At 39.2% G+C, this 22,327-nt stretch overlaps 1 protein-coding gene across 9 annotated transcripts in view; it reads right to left on the reverse strand.

Annotated features, from left to right (window-relative positions):
• Sf3a1 (splicing factor 3a subunit 1) overlaps positions 1 to 22,327 on the reverse strand; it is a 125,684-nt gene that overhangs the window by 91,795 nt on the left and 11,562 nt on the right. For 6 of the 9 annotated variants that reach the window (XR_001847403.1, XM_017614861.1, XM_017614863.1 and 3 more), the window contains one exon: positions 20,906 to 21,079. Coding sequence is in view for 6 of the 9 variants with exons in the window: in XM_017614861.1 (XP_017470350.1) it covers positions 20,906 to 21,079 (174 nt within the window). In the remaining 3 variants the exon portion in view is untranslated. Of the gene's footprint in view, positions 1 to 4,308; positions 4,617 to 4,680; positions 5,125 to 20,905; positions 21,080 to 22,327 lie in introns of those variants that run through there. The other 3 variants (XR_001847405.1, XR_001847404.1, XM_017614867.1) reach the window with 3 other exon arrangements.

Here is a 22,327-nt window from a genome sequence, read left to right on the forward strand (position 1 = left end):
AAAAAAAAAACAATTAGCTATGTTTAAGTCGGAATTTTTTTTTTTTAGTTGACCATTGACCCCGGAATTTACGATAGGGAATTTATTTTTGACGAATCGAAACAGTTTGGCTCTTTTCAGCAATACTTGGAGTTGAAAACACTATTTCATTTAGGTCTCTATTAATTTTCGATCGCTAGATATTTTCTTTTATAAACAATTTTTTTTTTGTTGAACTTTGACCTTGGAATTCACGGCCGATAAACCTTTTTTTGAAGAATCTGAAAAATTTTCCTGTATTCACCAGTATTTGGGCTTTATAATGCCGTTTTGTGTATCTATCTGGTTTGGATCAGGAGATATTTGATTTCGTCCATTTTTTCCCAAAACAGAACACAGTTCGGCGTCGCGGGGGAGGTATGCGACTGGGCAGCACAGCAGGGGCCCACATAGTCACTCGTCCAATCACGCGTGTTACGAAGTCCTGAGCATGCCCTAAAGTGGCACCAGCCAGGGCAGGAGTTCCACTTGACTGATGTCACGTTACGGTATATTCTTGACTGATAAACTGAGCAGATTGTCGGAGGGACTAAGAGTTGTCGGCAGCGGTGTGAGGGTGCTGTTGTGTTTGTTTGTGTGTCTATAGTTGTGTTGTGTTGGCGTGTGTTGTGTTGGTTCTGTGCTGCACGGACGGGTGGCGGTTTGCCGTGGGCGGGCCGATTCGCACAGCATGGGGCCACGAACGACGTGGTCCATTGCCGGTGCGTACGTAGGCCCGAGCAGGTACGCAGATGACTCCACCCGTCACAGGCATTACACCTGACCGAAGTGGAGTTTGAATGCAGTCGTCTCAGTCATACGCAGCAGGTGTAAATTTCTGGCCCTGGGTTGGACTCTATGCCGGCCCTGAACGGAGCAGATGTAGCCCCAATATCGAACAACGTTTGATGGATTTCGCCTACCTAAACGGGGTTAGATTGCCGAAACAACAGCCCTTGCTCGGGTAAAACCCGAGTCAATCCGGTACGTAGAACCTGCGGCCGCGGTGTCAAAATGTTCGGTAGCAAGCAGAATAGGCCTGTAAGTAAAACTATGTACTCATGTATTTTTTTCTTCAGTCTTTAATGCCCGTGATTAAACATTGCTCTAGGTATCATTTATCATTTATCATAATAATTACCTAATTTGAATAAAAAATGTATAAATTCATTTCCATATGGTTTCTTCTTCATTTCAAAACTAATTTTTGTGTTTAAGTTCTACTCGTTTTTGATGTTTTGGAGAGTGGGGCATGTGTGTATGATTGCCTGGTTCCCAAATCACATACACACACACACACACATATTTAGAGGTTTATACAACTATTATTTTTTCTTCGCGTAGAAACTTCTTTTATCAAGTTTTGCGAGTTTTTTTATGTTTTGGTGGGTGGGACATGTATTTACGATAAAATAAATAAAATAAAATACAATAGCTCTGAGTTTTCAGCATCCCAAGCTACGATTTAGAGAAAGAAAATCAGAGGTACCCGACAACTTCAAAATAACATCGCTCCGGCGAACCTGGGCTCTATTCTGTAACTGTGAGAAAATGTAGTGTACACCGAGTGCAAAACTCACAACTAACAACTCACCGACTAAAATTCAGTGAGTTTTTCCGAAGAGAATTGTACACAATTTTGACAGTTAAAACTCATTCTCACACATGCTGAAATGCAAAATGAGGAAGCTTACACAATTTTTAACCGACTTCCAAAAAACGAGGAGGTTATCAGTTCGTCGGAATATTTTTATTTTTTATTTTTATTTATTTCTTTTTTTATGTATGTTACCGCATAACTTTGGACCNCAACTCACCGACTAAAATTCAGTGAGTTTTTCCGAAGAGAATTGTACACAATTTTGACAGTTAAAACTCATTCTCACACATGCTGAAATGCAAAATGAGGAAGCTTACACAATTTTTAACCGACTTCCAAAAAACGAGGAGGTTATCAGTTCGTCGGAATATTTTTATTTTTTATTTTTATTTATTTCTTTTTTTATGTATGTTACCGCATAACTTTGGACCATGTCAACCGATTTCGATAATTCTTTTTGCAACGGAAAGGTAGTGTCTCAGAGGTGGTCCCATACTAATGGGATAATTGGTTTAGATCCGATCATTGGATCATGAAATATATAGATATACAGTGACGAGCAAAACTGTAACATGGAGTAACACTTTTTATTTCAGCCGTCGCTATCTTTCCAAGTTCTAACGACATTCATACTGTTGTTGTATACTTTTATTGGTACATCTTTGCTTCCTCTGTCATAACGATTTGAAGTCAATTCAACAACATTAACAAAACCAGCAGACAAAAATGTAAATTAAGGCAAATGTTACAATTTTGCACTCATATATTTTTAACAACTTTTTGACAATTTTCACGAAAAAAAAAGAATTATTAACACAATGTTCAGTATGCTTTTGCTTTTTTTAGCTCCTGGTTGCAATTTGGCATATCTAATGTGTATCTCTGTAAAAATTCTGGAGGTATAGCCTCCCATATATCCTTGGCTTGATTTCACAGCTCATGTACTCCATTGGACGGACTTGGATATTTAGTAAGCTGCGCTTTTAGCTGATTTCGCAAATTATCGATGAGATTCATATCCTCGGATTGTGGAGGTCATTTCAAATCGGCAACTTTTCTTTTCTTCCAGTCTTTGCGAACATGTGCAGTGCGTTTTGGTTGATTTTTCAGCAGAAACTCTAATTTTTTCGACTACATAGTTCAAATTTTGTTGAAATATGAACAGATACTGTTCCTTACGCATAATGCGTACTAACGGACCAACAATATTTTTGAAATACAACCCCAAACTATTATTGACCGACCACTGTGATTCACAGTTTGCCTTGCATGATGCGCTTAGGCTTAATTTGGGCCTTTGATCCAATACTATGCCCGGCCATCTGATTGAAAGCGATTAATTTAGTCTTGTCAGTCCAAATAACCCTCAATTAAATCTTAAAAATGTGTGTTTCATTGCATTCTGTAAGGCCTAACATATCCCAATAGGCAACGGTCCGATTTTCGTGCGATGCAGCAAAACACTGCCACACTCGCACATGTATTTTGATCAAATTTGCTTTTTTCTTCTTTTATGATCCATTGCGCTCAATTTGGCTATTTTTCGCCTCACTGTCTACTGATTTGCATTAAATTTTAATACCTTAAGCGCTTCTGTAGTAGTGGCTGCAGCGCTGTAATATATTTTGACAGACTTCCTTTGTCCTTAGTAACACTTTTGGCTATATTTTTTCTCAGTCTTAACATTTTCATGTGGCAAACTTCGCAATTTTTTGCCACTTTCCCTGCGGTCCCGCCTTTCCGCAGTAAATCTATTATTTACATTTATGTTTCCTGATTAACCATATTATTTATTGGTGATCACTTCTTGAATAAATTGCAATGTAGAAAAAAGTCATCTGACTTCCAAATAAGCAAAAGATAACTGTAAAATGCAAAACTGAGAGTGAGTGCAAAACTGTAACATNTCCCTGCGGTCCCGCCTTTCCGCAGTAAATCTATTATTTACATTTATGTTTCCTGATTAACCATATTATTTATTGGTGATCACTTCTTGAATAAATTGCAATGTAGAAAAAAGTCATCTGACTTCCAAATAAGCAAAAGATAACTGTAAAATGCCAAACTGAGAGTGAGTGCAAAACTGTAACATTTGCCTTAACTTACATTTTTGTCTCCAGGTTTTTTTATTGTTGTTGGATTGACTTAAAATCGTTATGAGAGCGGGAGTAGGGGTGTGCCAACAAGAATATACAACAAAAGTATGAAAGTCGTTAGAACTTTGAAAGATAGCGGTGGCTGAAATAAAAAGTGTTACATCATGTTACAGTTTTGCTCGTCACTGTATATATTTTTTTTTAAGTCGGTTTTTTTTTTGGTAAAAATTACTTGTTTTAAGTCGGTTTTTTTTGCTAAAAATTACCTGTGGCAGTTAAAACTCATTCTCTCTTCCTGAATCGCAAAATGAAGAGTGCACACAATTTTCAGTAAACACTTGAAAACTCACAGTTACAGAATAGAGCCCCTGGTCAATCCATGTACTTATTTTGTGCTATTCGTTTAATCTACTTTGTTTTTTGGTGGTACAAGATTGAGAACCGCTACTCTATATACTACTTTCTTGTACTATGGATGCTTCCTCTGCTTTTTGGGCACATGATATTACTATATCGGGTAAAACAAAGCTATAAATTAAAACAATTTAAGAAAGGCTAGCTTACCTCTTAAATACTGAATACAAAGAAAAAGTATACTTTATTATCATAGTTTTATTTTTATTTGCACGTACTATATGTATGTACTTATAGAGGTGGCCAACCAAATAGGTCAAAAGCTTTCTTTATACGTTGTTTTCTTTGGCCGACGGGGTTTCCTGATTTTTCTGTTGTTGTAATAGCATACATATTCCTTAAACTGTTTGTCGAATATTGCTGAATTAACAGTCCCTGGACAGATGCTATATGAATGTATGCAAATTTGGGTTGTCCGGTTGTGTCTTGAGAACGAGTTTTCCTGTTGCAATACATTTCAAAAACGTAGTACGATGTGTAATACGAAACTAAAAAATAATACTTATTTGAGTTAGACAAGCTAAAAATTCATTTACACTAGAGCCAAATGCGTAATTTGGGCATAAATTAGGAAATGCGACGCATTCCTCCATGCTATTATATACTGCTGTATTTATTATACAAGTTTATTGAACGCGTTTAAAAACAAAAGCGCGTAGTTATAATCAAAATAAAGTGGATCGAAAGTTAATGCCAGCTTTTTGACAAATTTCCAATGGGATATCTTTCAAAAAAGCTGCCACTAATTTTAAAGTCGACTTTATTCTGACATTTCGATTGAATTTAAAAGCAATATAAATTACATATTAAATTTTTGGGGAAAACGTACACAACCAAACCTTATCTTTAATTATTTGCCCGCTGCGGTATACATATATCGAGGATCGGAGTTATTTATTTTTTCCGCCCACCACGTTCTTTTATTTGTAGATGTATTGTTGCACCACTAAGTATATTATAAAATGCCATGGTATTACTGTCCTTAAAGAACATTCCCTGAAAAGAAAAGAAAAAATGTGTTATTGGAAACTTTTTCATGGCAGAAATTCACTCAGATATTTGCCATTGAATGCCCAGGGGTAACCGCTATTAGAAATACTTTTTATGTTTTATGAGTCCAAAATAGCACGCCAGTCATTTCTCTTCTGTGCCAACTTACACCAACTGAAAATGCCAAGTGAAGCCAAGTACTTCTCCACCTGGTCTTTCCAACGCAGAGGTCTTTCTCTTCCTCTCTTAACTCATTTCGTGCCGCGCCATTCAAATATGAATGACCCTAATTTTTCCATGGGGGCTGCGTCATTCAAATTTGAACGGCGGTTACATGCTACAGTAGGCCATGTCATTCAAAAATTAATGACACTCAAATGGTACATGTACGCTAGCGTGGACCGAAAATCCGTTTTTTTAGAATTTTGATTGGTAATAGCAAAATTATGGTTCATTATGCTTTAAAAAAATCTGTGGGAAATTTGGAATTTTTTGGTTTGGGCTCGCCCCCAAGTCCATCAAAGTTCAACATGCTCAAAAAATAAAAAAGAATCAATAAATTATTTAATGAATTTATTTTACTAAAATTGCAATAATCTTCTAAAGTATTAGTCCAATATAATTTGGTATATGGACCATTTTTGTAGAGAATCGAAGTTAGCTAAGAAAATTTTTTTTTTAATTTTCTTGTGATTTTATGACTGATTTATAAAAACAAGAATATTGTAAATGCATTTTGGTAATTTTCCAGAAGAAATTGAAGATGTTCAAATGGTTGTCATTCATATTTGTATGACGTGGCCAGGCATGGAAATTTTTATCAAATATGCATGACGCCTATATTGAGTTGTTTTTTATGATAAATTGAAGATTTGTACGATAGAACTATAAAGTTCTTTTTATCATAATTGTTTCAATTAAGCTTTCACATTTATGTTCTTCTTACTGAAAAAAACTCATCAAAAATTGTCAACACGTGCCAAAAGTGCCCAGAGCGTGAGGAACGCAAATAACCACATTTCGTGCCCGGAGTCAACAAATCAGCTCTAAACAATGATTATACGTGTAGTGTATTTATCTAATATGGCTAATAAAAAGGGAAGACAAAAATATGCAAATGAAGATTGCATATGCAAATGCATATTCTGATACAAAAGGCATATTTTGGCGAAAATGCATTAAAGTGCAGATTTTGGTAATAAATAAATTAATTTTCGCATAATTTCATCTGGCAATACCTTTGCGTAGATAGCCAGGGTTGCTGGCGAGGTTTGTTTAATTGATAAAAAGAAAAAGCTGTCAAACAACGGAAAGTCCCGTTATTTTCTAGTAAAAAAATTTTACTATACTTGTAAAAATATTTCGACTGTTTTACAATAGTGAAGTTTGGCGCTAATCCCGTGTTTGGTGGTTAAAAAATTCATTGAAAATAAGCCGAAAGAGAAAGAATATTTGCGTTCGAATTTAGCGAAAACTGTTCACCAGTTTCCAGGTGTGTTGCGAACTGACCAGCGAGTTTTATTCGGCACCTATTGTAACTGCTCAATATCAGCAAAAAAATATTTTGTGTGAAGCAACACCTCAATACGGACAAGCACAAAGAAGCATTGAAACGCAAAAAAAACTATTCAGCCGCTTCTACCAAATTGTATTGAGGAAGAAGTTGGGTAAAGCTTTTCTCGAAGCTAACATTCCACTTAAGAAAATAAGTCATCCGAGCATTAAGGAATTATTGGAAAAATACACCAAGTTCAAACTGCCAAGTGAATCTATCTTGCGCTCGAAGTATGTGCCCATTTTATACGAAGAACGCCTTCAATATATGCGATCAAAAGCCAAGGACAGAAAAATATGGGTCTCAATTGATGAAACGACGGATGAAAGACAGCGATTAATTGCCAATTTTATGTTCGGCATATTAGATGGTGGCGATACTGAAGTAGGGAAATCCTATTTACTCAACATAGCTCAACTGGATGCGTCTAATGCGAGTAATGCAGCTGCATCCTTCAACGATTTTTTAAATTTACTGTGGCCAGAAAGTTAAATATGTATTAACTTTTGTTGCAAAAATAACTTAGTTTTATTTTCAGTACATTTTTGCTGTTGTAACAGATACAGCAGCCTACAAGTTGAGTGCAGTTCGATCTCTCCAGATATTATTTCCGAGAATGATACATTTAACATGCTTTGCGCACGGCATTCATAGAATTGCAGAATTCATAAGATCAGAATTTCCAGACGTTAATGCACTATTTGCAAATGTTAAAGCAGTTTTTTAAAGGTATACATACATACATATGTATTCATATATTCCTTTTTTTATAATTAAAGGCACCATCACTCAAACTCGCTTTTAATACGAAATATCCACAACTGCCACTACCACCAAATCCATCTCAAAAACTCCAAGAACCGCTTCACAAGATGTTTCCATTGTTCATACCTCCGCGCCATACACCAGCACAGGCATGATGAGTAACTTATAGAGTGTGATCTTGGTACGAGAGAGGACTTTATTTCNTAACAATCCTAGGGGGTGGCGGCATTAAAAATCCGACCTTATTTTTTTACATGCATTTTTGAACCACTTTAATGTACATACGATGTATATAGAATATTCACAGCGCACATACACACACACACCAGCATGCGTTCAAAATAGAATGCGCAAAAGCAAAGCACAAGCAGGCATGCGCTAAAAATAGAATACGCAAAAGCAAAGCACAAGCAGGCACTTTTAAAAATTTTTCAGCTCGTCTTACTTCGCAACCGACTTGTGCGACGACGGGTATAAGGTTCTCTACAAGTGCTCATCAGCTATCAGTCTCCGTAGGTAAGGGAGCGCGTACGTCGCCTTTTGGCAGATGAGCGCAATCCTATCGCTTACGCAGAACTCCACATGGCCGAGGGGACTGTAGGAGGGGTCGTCGCAGAGTGTAGATGCATCGTCACACTTTGTAGACGTTGTCGTTGCTATTTGCAACGATGTACTCCCCTCGTACAGGTCCCAAGGCCGCCGTGGAAGATCGCACTCACCCGTACCGCCAACCGTTCCGCACCTACATCGTTAGCGTGCAACTACGAGGGGTAACACAGCTGTTTGCTTAGGGCCCACTAATCAGTCTCCGTAGTCTCCGCATTACAGGCCGCTACAAATTACCGTCATTGGAGGCCGCCGCCACTATCACCGTAAGTCATCACCAGCTGGGCCATTACAACCTCGCCTAGGCCAACCCCTCACCATCCGCCAGCCGCCTCCGATAAATCGCCGGAATCCAGGAGCGCTGCTCCTTCCGTCCCACAAGCTAGGGCCGCTGCCGCCGCCTTCGTTATTAGGGCCGCTGCCACCGCCTTCGTTATTAGAACCGCCACCTTCGGTATTGGGACCGCCCCGGAGCCAAAGATAGTTACCCGTCATCGCTATTGAGGCCGTTGCTGCCCCTCGTCGCAGGCCAGGACCGCTGTCACCGTCGCCGTAGAGTATCACCGTCGCTATAATTGCCGCTACGCTCACCGTCGTCACCGAGTATCACCGTCGTTCGCATTGCCGTTGCGCTCACCGTCGCCACCGAGTGCTGCCACCCTCACCGTTACCGATCCATAGCCGTTGGTATTCTCACCGTTACCGACCCATAGCCGCTGTTACTCTCCCTCTCTCTCACTTCTTGGACGAAAGGTTGCCGGCGCTCTGGCCATATCTCGCCTCGTGTGTGTGTGTCTCCGTATTACACTAACTATTGTGTTTTTTTTTTTGGTAGGGTTTAGTGGGACCTCCATTGTACCCTGGGTCGGCTGAGCGTACCTCAGCCTTCGACAAAACCCACCTCATAAGCGTTATAACGAAGGTTTATTTTGAAAGTGGTATAAGCCACCCCAAAAAATCAAGTTGATAATAACACTGATTACACCAATCAAAAGTTAATTTTTAGACAAAAAAAATATTCTCACAAAACTAGCAGCCAAATATAGAAATAGAATAGAAATAGTTTTTCTCTTTGGTGTCAGGATTTTTTTAAAGGACTTTGAAATTTCAAAGATGTGATTATTTCCAATGGAGTTCAATGGGGTATAGTCGTTGTGCTGGGTATGTAGTTACAGTTGCACGGCTATACTCAATCCCGAATCCCGACCTCTTGCGTCCTCGTTCGAGCAACGTGAGCGTGAACGTCTCGGCAACGTGAGCAACCCGTGTGCGAAATGCGGTAACCAATCCGAGTGGAGCCTTGGGTCACGGCAGAAAGAGAGGGAGCTTCGGTGGGGCCAATCCGACTTATTCGGTTTAAGGGCGCACTGAAGTCTGCAGCGTCTGTTCACCAGTACGTGCGGCTGCAAGCGGCTCCCTACATAAACGTACGAGTATATTTGGTCGCGAAACCATCCCCGTCCCAGCAATGGGTTGTGCGCCGAATTTGGAACCCGCCACGTAAAAACCACTTCCAGTGAAAAAAACAAAGCCTCGGATGAGACCCCTCCTTATGATGACGACCACGGCAAACGTTTAAAGGACTACGATTTGAGGGCATGCACCTGGAATTTCCGGACCCTTAATGGGGAAGGTGCCTCTGCCCGGCTGGTAGATTTCTTCGTAAGGACAAAAACGGACATCACCGCCATCCAAGAAATGTGTTGGACGGGGCAACGCAAACAATGCCTGGGGCCTTGTGACGTCTACTACAGCTGTCATGTAAACTGGGTGTTGGATTTGTGGTGGGAGAGACACTCCGTCGCCGAGTACTGTCGTTTAACCCGGTGGACGAGCGCCTAGCCACAATTCCGCTTCTAAGCGAGATTGTTCAACATCTCGCTCATCTGCATCCATGCCCGACGGAAGAGAAGCATGAGGTCTCTTCTATAAGCGTTTGGAGCGCACGTACGAGCGCTACCCCCGCCACGATATCAAAATCGTGCTTGGCGACTTCAATGCCAGGGTGGGCAAGGAAGGGACCTTTGAAACCATCGGCGGAAAATTCAGCCTCCACGACGAAACGTCCGACAACGGACTGAGGCTGGTCGACTTCGCCGGGGCCCGAAACATGGTACTATGCAGTACTAGGTTCAAGCATAAAAAGATCCATCAAGCTACGTGGCTGTCTCCGGGTCGAAAAACGAGAAACCAAATCGATCATGTTGTGATAGACGGAAGGCATGCTTCCTGTGTTTTAGATTTACGTACACCCCGAGGCCAAAACATCGACTCGGACCACTATCTTATTGCAGCCAAGATACGCACCCGCCTCTGTGTAGCAAAAACTGTACGCTTATTTGGGCAAGGCAAGCTTAACGTTGAATAGCTGTTAACGTTGAATAACAAACAGCCTATGCATTCGCTAGTCGACTCTCTCACCTGCTCTCAGAGAGCGCTTTTCAACAAACCGACATATGCGAGCAGTGGAACCACATCTCCCGCTCATTAAGTACCGCCGCCGAAAAAGTAGTCGGATTTCAGCGAGGAACAACTGGTAAGATGAGAAGTGTCCGGCAGATGCAGAGAAAAAAGGATCCGCCTACAGGGCCACGCTGTGATCGGGCGCAACGCGCCCTATGTGGGACCGCTATAGCGAACTGAAGAGGGAAGCAAGGCGTATTTGCCGGCATAAGAAGAGAGAGGCCGAAACACGTGAGTGCGAAGAGATTGAAATGCTAGCCGACATAAGGAATGCCCAAAAATTTTACCAGCGAGTTAGACGACTTACAGAAGGTTTCAAGACCAGGGCGTACTCCAGCAAGGACAACAATGGCGACCTAGTTACCGATGTTCAGAATGTACTTAAATTATGGAGGGAACACTCTTCCACCCTACTAAATGGTAACAACAAAGCTGCTGAAGCTGACAGCCTGCCAGCTGAGCTATTCAAGTACGGCGGCGAAGAGTTGATAAGGTGCATGCATCAACTCTTAGGCCGAGGCCACGCAATGAGCGGCAAGCGGCTGAGCGGGGCCATACAAAAATGCCAGTCAGCCGCTCAGAGCATGGCCCCGGCTTTATGCAGAATATGGTCAGATGAACGCATAATCGACGTCTGGAATTTAAGTGTGTTCTGCACAATCCACAGAAATAGCGGATTCGCGCCAACTTTCGCGGATTAGCCTTCTAAGCATTGGTTATAAGGTCTTATCAAGTGTATTGTGCGACAGACTGAAGCCTCCCGTCAACGAACTGATGTGACCTTTTTAGTGTGGCTTTAGACCTGGTAAATCCACTATAGATCAGGCATTCACAATACGCCAAATCTTGGAAAAGAGAAAACGATGGACACACTCCACCTATTTGTCGACTTTAAACCGCTTGCGATAACACTAAAAGGAGTTGAGCAATACCACCAGCTCCGTAAGAATTGGGAAAGACCTCTCCGAGCCGTTCGCCACAAAACGGGGTTTCAGACAGGGCGACTCCCTTTTATGTGACTTCTTTAATCTGACGTTGGTGAGATAATAAGAGCTGCAGAACTGAACCGTTCAGGAACAATCTATTACAAGAACGTGCCATTGCTGGCTTATGCCGAGGACATCGAATTCATCGGTAACAAAAATCGGGAAGTGTGTTCTGCCTTTTCCAAGTTGGATAAGGAAGCAAAGCGAATGAGTCTGGTGGTAAACAAGGACAAGACGAAGTCCTGTCATCAAACAAACAGTCAGCACATTCGGGCCTTGGTACCCACGTCTCTGTTGACAGTTATAATTTCGAGAAAGTAGAGAATTGCGTTTACTTGGGAACTAGCATTAACACCGATAATAATGCCAGCATGGAAATCCAACACAGAGTCACTCTTGCCAACAAGTGCTACTTTGAACTGAGTAGGCGATTCAGGAGTAAAGTCCTCTCATGCCTGTGGTCGTATATGGCGCAGAAGCATGGACAATGACAACAACCGATGAGGCGACTCTTGGAGTATTCGAGAGAAAGATTTTACGAAAGACTTACGGGCCATTACGCGTTGGCGACGACGAGTAGCGCAGACGATGGAACGATGAGCTGTATGAGCTTTACAACGACATAGACATAGTGCAGCGAATTAAAATACAGCGGCTCCGCTGGCTTGGCCATGTCGTTCGAATGGACACCGACGTTCCAGCTCTGAAAGCATTCAACTCGGAAGCCTCTGGTAGTAGCAGGGGAAGAGGGAGGCCACCAGCGAGATGGAAAGACCAGGTGGAGAAGGACTTAGCTTCACTTGGCATTTCCAATTGGCGTCAGTTGGCACAGAAGAGGAACGACTGGTGTGCTCTGCTAAACTCGGCCAAAATCGCTCAGGCGGTTACAGAGCCAAATAAGAAGTAAGATTATTATTTAAAAAATGCTGTGTAATTTGGAATTACCGTAAGGGTAACAAATGGAAGAAAATATGCTGTACGAAAAATATTAAGTTTTTTGTACATAAGGACGAATTGGTATTGAAAATTTTCTTTTAAAATTTTGTCCTTGAGTATCCTTGCGAATATGCAGGATTTATTTTTGAAAAAATTGTCGGCCGCTGTGGTGTAGTGGTAAGTAGTGCGCGCTTCCACTCCGTAGCACCTGGGTTCAAATCCTGGTCAAAGCAACATCGCAAAAAATATAGAAAAAAGGGTTTTTCTTAAGAGCGGTCGTCCCTCGGCAGGCAATGGCAAACTTCTCATAAAAATAAAAATGCAATCGCCGTTCGGAGTCGGCGTAAAACTGTAGGTCCCTCCGCTTTGTGTGACAACATCAAGGCGCACGCCACAAGTCGGAGGAGAAGCTCGGCCAAACACTAACATATGTGTAAGCCCCAATCTATTATTATTATTAATATACACACGACCACATCTTCGAATTTCGGTAAGCTCAGCCGATCCAGAGTCGAGTAAGGTGCCACTAACCCCCAGTATACACCCAGAGGATGGGGAAGACAGTCGCAGGTGCAATAAGAGGAGTAAAGGATGTACCTTACTTCAGGNCCAGCATGGAAATCCAACACAGAGTCACTCTTGCCAACAAGTGCTACTTTGAACTGAGTAGGCGATTCAGGAGTAAAGTCCTCTCATGCCTGTGGTCGTATATGGCGCAGAAGCATGGACAATGACAACAACCGATGAGGCGACTCTTGGAGTATTCGAGAGAAAGATTTTACGAAAGACTTACGGGCCATTACGCGTTGGCGACGACGAGTAGCGCAGACGATGGAACGATGAGCTGTATGAGCTTTACAACGACATAGACATAGTGCAGCGAATTAAAATACAGCGGCTCCGCTGGCTTGGCCATGTCGTTCGAATGGTCACCGACGTTCCAGCTCTGAAAGCATTCAACTCGGAAGCCTCTGGTAGTAGCAGGGGAAGAGGGAGGCCACCAGCGAGATGGAAAGACCAGGTGGAGAAGGACTTAGCTTCACTTGGCATTTCCAATTGGCGTCAGTTGGCACAGAAGAGGAACGACTGGTGTGCTCTGCTAAACTCGGCCAAAATCGCTCAGGCGGTTACAGAGCCAAATAAGAAGTAAGATTATTATTTAAAAAATGCTGTGTAATTTGGAATTACCGTAAGGGTAACAAATGGAAGAAAATATGCTGTACGAAAAATATTAAGTTTTTTGTACATAAGGACGAATTGGTATTGAAAATTTTCTTTTAAAATTTTGTCCTTGAGTATCCTTGCGAATATGCAGGATTTATTTTTGAAAAAATTGTCGGCCGCTGTGGTGTAGTGGTAAGTAGTGCGCGCTTCCACTCCGTAGCACCTGGGTTCAAATCCTGGTCAAAGCAACATCGCAAAAAATATAGAAAAAAGGGTTTTTCTTAAGAGCGGTCGTCCCTCGGCAGGCAATGGCAAACTTCTCATAAAAATAAAAATGCAATCGCCGTTCGGAGTCGGCGTAAAACTGTAGGTCCCTCCGCTTTGTGTGACAACATCAAGGCGCACGCCACAAGTCGGAGGAGAAGCTCGGCCAAACACTAACATATGTGTAAGCCCCAATCTATTATTATTATTAATATACACACGACCACATCTTCGAATTTCGGTAAGCTCAGCCGATCCAGAGTCGAGTAAGGTGCCACTAACCCCCAGTATACACCCAGAGGATGGGGAAGACAGTCGCAGGTGCAATAAGAGGAGTAAAGGATGTACCTTACTTCAGGACCAACAAAAAAACCTGACGGCGGTAAATAAAGTAGACCTATGAAAGAGTCTAAAACAGAACCAGCTGGAAAAGGGGCGAACACGAAAAGCACGCCCCAGCAGGCAGAAAAGTTAGCGAAACGACGGTACTGTGAGGTGACCAGAGATCAGGTCGCTCTTGTAGACGAAGCCACAGGCAGCGGAAAGCCCGTTCAGGAGAGGTGGGCCGAGATCGAGTAAAAACTCTATGAACGGGTGGGTTAACTTGTCTTCCTTAGGGAGGAAGACATCGACATCTCATTGATTCAGGAACCTTGGGTAAGGGGCATGGGGGTTAAAGGACTTACTGACGCCCGCTATAACCTCTTCTAACCTGGTATGTAAAGTAAACCCCGCGCGTGTATATTGGTTAAAAAACCCATTATTATTTCGCCGTTTAGCCATCTTCGGCAGCCAAATGCGGAACCGGGGTTTCTTGGGTACCTCTTCGGGTGGGATTAGTTTGAACTTCGAACCCTCCCAGGCGTTGCCGAGCTCGAATACGTACTTCCTAGGAATTCCCTACAGAACTCATCTTTACATTTTAAAATCCCACTACTCAGGGACTCACTGGAGTCAAATCCTGCAATCAGATTGTCCGGGTTTTCAAACCGGTAGTCGCCCACCCGTTCATAGAGTTTTGCAAGGAATCCTTTTCCATGGTCACAAGAACCCCGAAACGCATTTTACGTTTTTTTTCATACAATGATGTTTTAAGGTCATGAGATTAAAAAAATAAATAAAAGAAATTTACTTTTAAACGTCGCACTTAAGGGTTTTTACCAGGGACGTGAACCGGTTTTGAACCGAACCGGTTTTGAACCGGAAAATCGCCTTTTTCTATCAATTAAATGAACCATTAACCGAATCGAAATTTTCCACAAATGATTGATCCGAACCGAAAACCGAACCACTTTCTATAAAGGTTTAAAGGTTCGTTTCAACCAATTCTCAATAGATAATGTACCCACTTGTTTCTTTTTGTTAAACATGGTAATACCTACCATGTTTTTTTACCATGTGACAATATCAAATGTAAAGGAAACCCATCTCATTTGACAGACACTTGACCCTTAACCTTACCCGTTGTTGCACTTGACCATTGACATTTAAACTTGCGCGTTATTTTTTTTTTCGAACCGTTGAACCGACCCGAAACTCCGGTTTAAAGAGCAAAAAAAACCGCTTTGAACCAATGCAAAAGTGCAAAAACGGTTCGAACCACTGAACCGAACCGACCAAATTTCTCATCCGGTTCACGTCCCTGGTTTTTACCAATATATTCATTTAGATTATATTATTTCTTATAACTCCTTGATTAACTTTGCGTCAATGCAATTGTTTGTCAATGAATAATGACTTAAAATTTTCGGTAAGAAAATGCAACAAAACTAACTTATTGTAATTTATGACTTGGTATTTATTTTGTCTGAAAATACAATTTATGTAGGTACTTTTTTGCACCAATATGATGAGTGCCAACATTCTTCATCGTACTGATCATTATTGCTAGATGATACTGAATGAAACAAAAGATTTATCACGATAACATAATGTGAGATTTAAAAATACATTATCTATTTTCCAATGTCTTGATTTGTAGCCCGTAGCTCAAGAATGTGAGGCACAGGGTGGCTAATTTAATCATAACTATGTATATGTTTAACTTTACAATCCTCTTTAAATTAAAATTATGTTATATATTCAAATAATTAAAAACGATGTTTTTAAACGCTAATAAAAGAAAGCGTTATCAATAAAAAACCAGTGAAATATTTCAAAAATAAGGGTTCCAACTTGTTTTATTGAAATTCAGAACATAACTTTTTAAACAAGTCACCAAGGCGAATTCATATAAGGTGGTATAGATTCAACAAATACAACAATTACGTGTATTTTGTTTTTGCTTTTAGCTGATCATTGTCAAATTTCAGCTTTTCTTCTCCGAATGAAAAAGGGCGACAGAAAATGCAAACACTCTCGATTTCACTCACTCACTAGCAAAATATAAAATTTTGACAATCAAACGCTACTCACAGCTGATTAAACAACACCACCTTATATAAATTCTCCTTGCAAGTCACTCTTCACAAAAATATTTACTTAAACCTGTCACAATCTCTCTAGAGAACGAAAATTAATTTATACGCAGCGTTAAAAACTCTAATTCCGGTCAACGGTGAACATTCGCGGTGAAAGTTAGAAATGTGAGAAAGACTGGGAAATGCTTTGGGGAATGTTCTCTATCGAATGTAGCTACTTTTTCAAATTTTATTCCAATTTTGCTAAGCTAACTTATGGTCGCCTAGATCGTACAAACACCTGTATGTGCGTCGGTTTTGAGATCAACGTAATTTTTCATTCAATCTGACCTTTAATCAGAGCTGGGTCGTAATGATTCCTTTGAGATTAAAAGGAATTTATTACTTTTTCAATTCCTTAGAAGTAATTTCAAATGTATTTTTTTTTTTTAATTCCATTACAAGGAATTTCATATTCTACTTGAAATTAATTACGTGCTAGTAATGTAGTTTTTTCCAATTCTTTTGAAAGTAAATGAGAATGTAGGTATTTAATTTTTTTAATTGAGTTGAAAGGAATTTAAAAATAAAATTTTCGTTTCCATCCAATTCTATTCCTCAGAGTAATTCAAAAAGTGTTCAAAAAAATGTATTAAATAATTTGATGGCTGATGAATTGCAATAGCTTTCTTCAATTTCTTAGTTTCGAACTCTCTTGAATAAATAACTTATACCTTAGTAGTATCACTAATTGGACTTTAAGATAGCTCAAGAACTTAACCTGTAGCGGTTAAGATTATAGGATAATCGTTAAATTTTCCGGATCTTACAGGGAACGTTCGAGGCAGAAGTCTTGAATATTTTGCATGGACCGAGAACAAAATGTACGACGGAAACTAAATGTCGATCTCGTAGCTTTGTTCCCAAGAAAGCTCAAAAACCCAAACCGAAATGAGAACAAACCCTTGGGGAAAGATTTCACAAGAACGAAAGTGAGAACATAACTGTCCAGAACGTTCTCAACGGGAATTATATAAGAACAAAGCCCTATGGAATGTTCCCAAAGATAAAAAAAACGAACAATACTTAAGGGAGCATTTCTAAAAAGAAAAAAGATCCGCAATATTCTGGCAAAGTTCAAAATGAGACCAAAAGTCTAAGGAACTTTCTCTCAAAGAACCATTTGGAAACTAAAGTCTCAGGAACTTTCTGACAGATAACGAAACGGGAACAAATCTTCTCGAAACTTTTTTTCTCATAGCGTTCCATTAGTTTTAGAGCTGTATGATGATTGAATCTGTTGTTTTCATTCACATTTAATTCGTTTCAAAAATGTGATTGGTTTGATTTAAAAACTAAAATAACTACTTTTGAGATTTGTTCATTACTTTAAATACAACATATGTGGTGTTATTGAATGCTAGGGAAAAATCACAAAGAGAATGTGAATGTACCTTGACTGTAAATTTTCGTTGAATGAATACACCTGTAATCATTCAGTACTACACAAAAAAAATATGCCTTGACAGTAGAAGAAAGTCTTAATAGTAGAAAATAGTCGTGTTGGTTTTGCTTTTCTACTGCCGCTACAATTTGGTAAAGCATTACCTATGACCAAAAGTACGTAACAGCTTTCATTAAGGTGGGCTCAAAGAGATGCGATACTACAGGTGCGATAAAAAAAAATTTACGATATGCAATCAACACAAACCTTTGCGGTATATGGGAGTGCTCAAACAGATGCGGTATACCGGAGCGATACGATGCGTTCAAAAATTCTATTGCAGAAGGCACAATTGATCACACGATATGAGCTACTTGTAAATTGTAGAGTTCTGAAATTGATTTAACAATTCAACTCGTCCATTGTTGCTCCATATTATACTATTTGAAGTATTCGGAATATAATGATCGCACCTATTTGAGGGCCTTTGCTTTCGCATCGGTAATATCCAGCCATGTTCTGCAATACGATTCGAATCGGAATAGGATTTTTTTCCGATTGTTGCTGTTCTGCATTCCGACAATCGGATATTATTTCCGATTCCGCCTTGTTCTACATTTCGATCCACATCAAATCGAATTTCTATCGTAAATATTCCGATCAAGTAAAAGAAAAAAAAAAAAACAAAAATATAAATGTAAATAATCAAAGGAAAATTTTAAACTTTAGCGAACAACGAAAAATGTAAGTAAACTAATTAAAATTGGCAATAGTTATAATGCAAAAATAAAAAAAAATTAAACTGCGACAGCTTGAGTTGGAGCTAGAGCGTTTCGAATTTGAAAATAGTAGAAAGTCTTAGAATGTTATTTTTTTGCGTAAATTGTTTATTGTTTAATTACAAAACTTGTTTTAATTAAATAGGGGTAATTTTATTCGCAATTTCGTATCCAATTATTTGTGCTTCACTTTTCTGTTGGTGCAAATGTATCTACTTCCCTATCTACATACTTCGCTATCGTTTTCTTCAACTTCTTCATAATCAAATTCAGGACTGTAGTGCCGAAAAATGTTATGCGGGCAACACATTTATTAATTATTTTCACAACCTCTCATAGTTTGTACTGCAAGGTTACTAATAAACACTGAAAACGACTTTGGGGAACTCCAATACTACGTGCCGAAGAATGGAGCTGTTCAGGATGTTGTGGAAGTGGTCCTGGATTGCAGTTGGAATTGCATTTGCAAATTTTTTTCTTGCTGCCATGGCAACCGTGTGCATGTTATTGTTGTAAATTTACAAATGCAACGAATATGCAAATCCAGGAGAATATGCACAAAATCCTAAACAGCCCTAATGTATTTGATTAAATGCGTGTTGTATAGACCGTGGCTATGGATTTATATACGGTGTCAACAGAAAAGGTTCCAGAGCATACACGGCATTGCCCAATAACCACGAATGACGATCACCACCTCGATATTTAATCCCCATTAAACATCGTTACCTACATCACCGACTCCATGCACACAAAATTGTGTCGGTACCGTCGGCAATGGTACGGTGCTCCTTCTCAAAGCGATGTTGGTCCATTCGTTGTGCTCCCAGGAATGGAACTTTTTGCGTACATAAGGCTGCCAGTCAAATATAAAATTATACTTTGAAATTGCAAAAGAGAAAACAGTTGTTTGCATACTACATACGCAGAGTCTGGTAATTATATGGGATTACTGCGATCGCGCAAAATTATTTGCCTCATTATTTCATTTGTTTGCTGCTCATTATTGGGCAAAACAGCTAATAAAACCATTGAAATCATTTTAGTTTTCACTTTTTAATTTCTTCAAATGAGTTTTGACACTTCAAAACGCAATTGACAAGTAGGAGGTTTGTTCCTTTTCTTCTACAACCGGATTCGATATTAACTTCGAAACAAAAGTTCCGAACGGATTGTGGAACAGCATTTAAATTCCGAGTCGGAATTGAATTCCGATTCCGATGCGATTCCGACTCGGATTGCAGAACAAGGCTGATCGCATCTGTTTGAGGCCACCTTTAATCAGTCCATGAGTTTTAAAGCCAATTGCATATTTTTTTAAGAAAATTTGCGTCAACTTCATATATCGCACGTTTAATAACATAGAGATATAACTCAAAATTTACATGTTTGGAGATTTCATGATGCAATTAACAAGCTAAGCCTAGTCAGGGTACACGTTTAAGCCTAGTCAGGGTACATGTTTAAGCCTAGTCAGGGTATACTAGTGAGAATTTTGGAATTAATTTAAAATAAAGGGGATTCGGTTCATTACTCAATGTATTTAAGTCGGCATTGCCGATTTTTTCCTCACTCATTCGTTCATTTTATTTAACCCTGCTTATAAACTGTATGTTTTTAGCAGGCTTTCTAATAGTTACATTTGAGTTTACATGTTTGAGGGTTACATAATTATTCGCAAATGTATTAAAAGTGGATGTATTTTACAAAGTATTAAAAAATAAAAAGTCGCAAACAGTTAACAACATAGAGGTACACCATCCTGACTGTAAATTGATATAGTCAATTGGAATATATGCATTGGATTGCTTTCAGATTCTTTTAGAAGTGGTCCTAGGTAGTAGTCCCTAAAGGAACAATAAATTTGGCACTTGAAGAGCAGATGCTCTAGGCTTTCCATTTTATCTGAATTGCACTGCGTACATAAAGCAGTTGGGTATATTTTATAAACCAGGCCTTCGATGCAAAACCTTATGTTGTACTTCGTCGCCAGGCGAACTTGGGCAAACATTTTACTCATGTAGAAGTTTTTCCTAAAGAGAAGATATGGGGCCACACTTTCGTCGAGCGATCGTAAAATTTTGCAGTTCATGGAGGGAGAATTGGAACAGCTTAGTACATCCTGAAATTTTAAAAGACGACCAATGCGCTCAAAAGCTTGTTGCTCTAAACCTTTTCAGGCATCAGAGCTCAGCGTCTCCCATATATGAGATAAACCAATTTTGTTTAAGAATTGGTTGAATTGTGTTACCCAGTTGTATTCAGGTTCCGCATTTATGTTTAAATGATAATAAACCAATTTTTTTCTAAATTTCTTTCACTATGTTCATTTTCAATTCGATATTCATATTGGATACCGAAAGTTCGCCGCAACGTTCGCTTATTGGGCACTTATAAGGTTGCAAATTTGTATATATGAAACTTACCTCATAAGAAATTTTTTGTTTCGCAGGTGGCATTCCCGTGTCATCTTGAATCTTTGCTTTGAGATTGGAAACAGTATCTGAGAGAGATAATGAAAAGGCAATAGTTTGTCCGTTCAGTTTCCATTCTGACTTATCAACTACGTTTGGAATCTGTATTTGGATAGTAATAGGACTCTGAAATGTAAATTAATAAATTTAATTGTAACACAAATTTAATAGATATATTGACTTTAAAAACATAAAATTTTAGTATGTTTAAATATTCATAATATATCAGCTGAAGCCATGGCGCAATAAACAAGATGAAGTAATTAGGCAGCATTCTCTGTTCATTTTCTGAGATTCGGCTATCTCATAGAACAATGTTGCTTTTACCATCAGACGAGGACGTAGTAAATTTGTGAAATTTTTAATTTTTGGCTAGCATTGTCGTTAAAACGTATTAATTTTTATTTTTTTTTTCTTTTCATTTATTGGTTTATCCCAACACAACAATTTTACAATTATTTTATAGTGCTAGTCACGTGCTAACAATTTGTGGATTAAATCTAAAATAACATATGTATATGATGAAATAGGAGTCTTCATCAAAAGTGATAAGCACATAAAAAGCAAATGAACACAATGGACGAGGTAAGAACGGAACGTAACGAGCCATATAAGTTAAATTATAAACAATTTATACAATTATTTACCAAGGTGCGTTCATGTAAGAATGCAGATAAACTGATAAATGTAAGCAATTTATCCCTTTATCATATATGAATATGTTTGGGAAACAGAAGAAAAAAGTAATAATAATAAGTAGGGATGTGCCGGATAGCCGGATTCCGGATATCCTGTAAAAAATAACAGCCGGATTCGGATATCCGGTAGTCTGCTGCCCTTAATAAGTTTCACAATATTGTTATATTAGGTTTTTTGTTTAGCTAGATTATCTGCTTTTTTTTGCTTAACTATCCAATACGTAATTAAGAATATGTACACAATTTTTCCTCCGAAATCCAAGATATGATATAATCCTATATTAAACCGCATTTATCGATTATTTTTGGTAAATAGAGGAGAAACGCCAAAGACAAAAGATAAGCAACAATGAACGCCGCTAACGCTGACGACACACAATCAGTTTTGCCTTTCAATTTCTCACACACATTGCTTGTCAAATATCATCGAAATTGAAAGCAATTGCGTAGGCTACATTCAATTTGAGAAGCAATTTCATTATTAACATGTCGTCTTCAAGAAAACAATGTAACTAACTAGCTTCCGAAGACCATTTTCCATTTTTATTTCCATTGTAGATTAACATTTAAGCATGCAGAAGCTTAGTATTTTTTTATTTTCACAAAATTCCCATACCGATGCTGAACAACTGATCAAAATTGAAAGGGAAAAATTGAAAACAAGTTGCCCATTCAA

Source organism: Rhagoletis zephyria, unplaced genomic scaffold (assembly GCF_001687245.7).
Source record: "Rhagoletis zephyria isolate East Lansing unplaced genomic scaffold, Rhagoletis_zephyria_1.1 Rzeph_scaffold_00913, whole genome shotgun sequence".
Lineage (NCBI taxonomy): Eukaryota > Metazoa > Arthropoda > Insecta > Diptera > Tephritidae > Rhagoletis > Rhagoletis zephyria.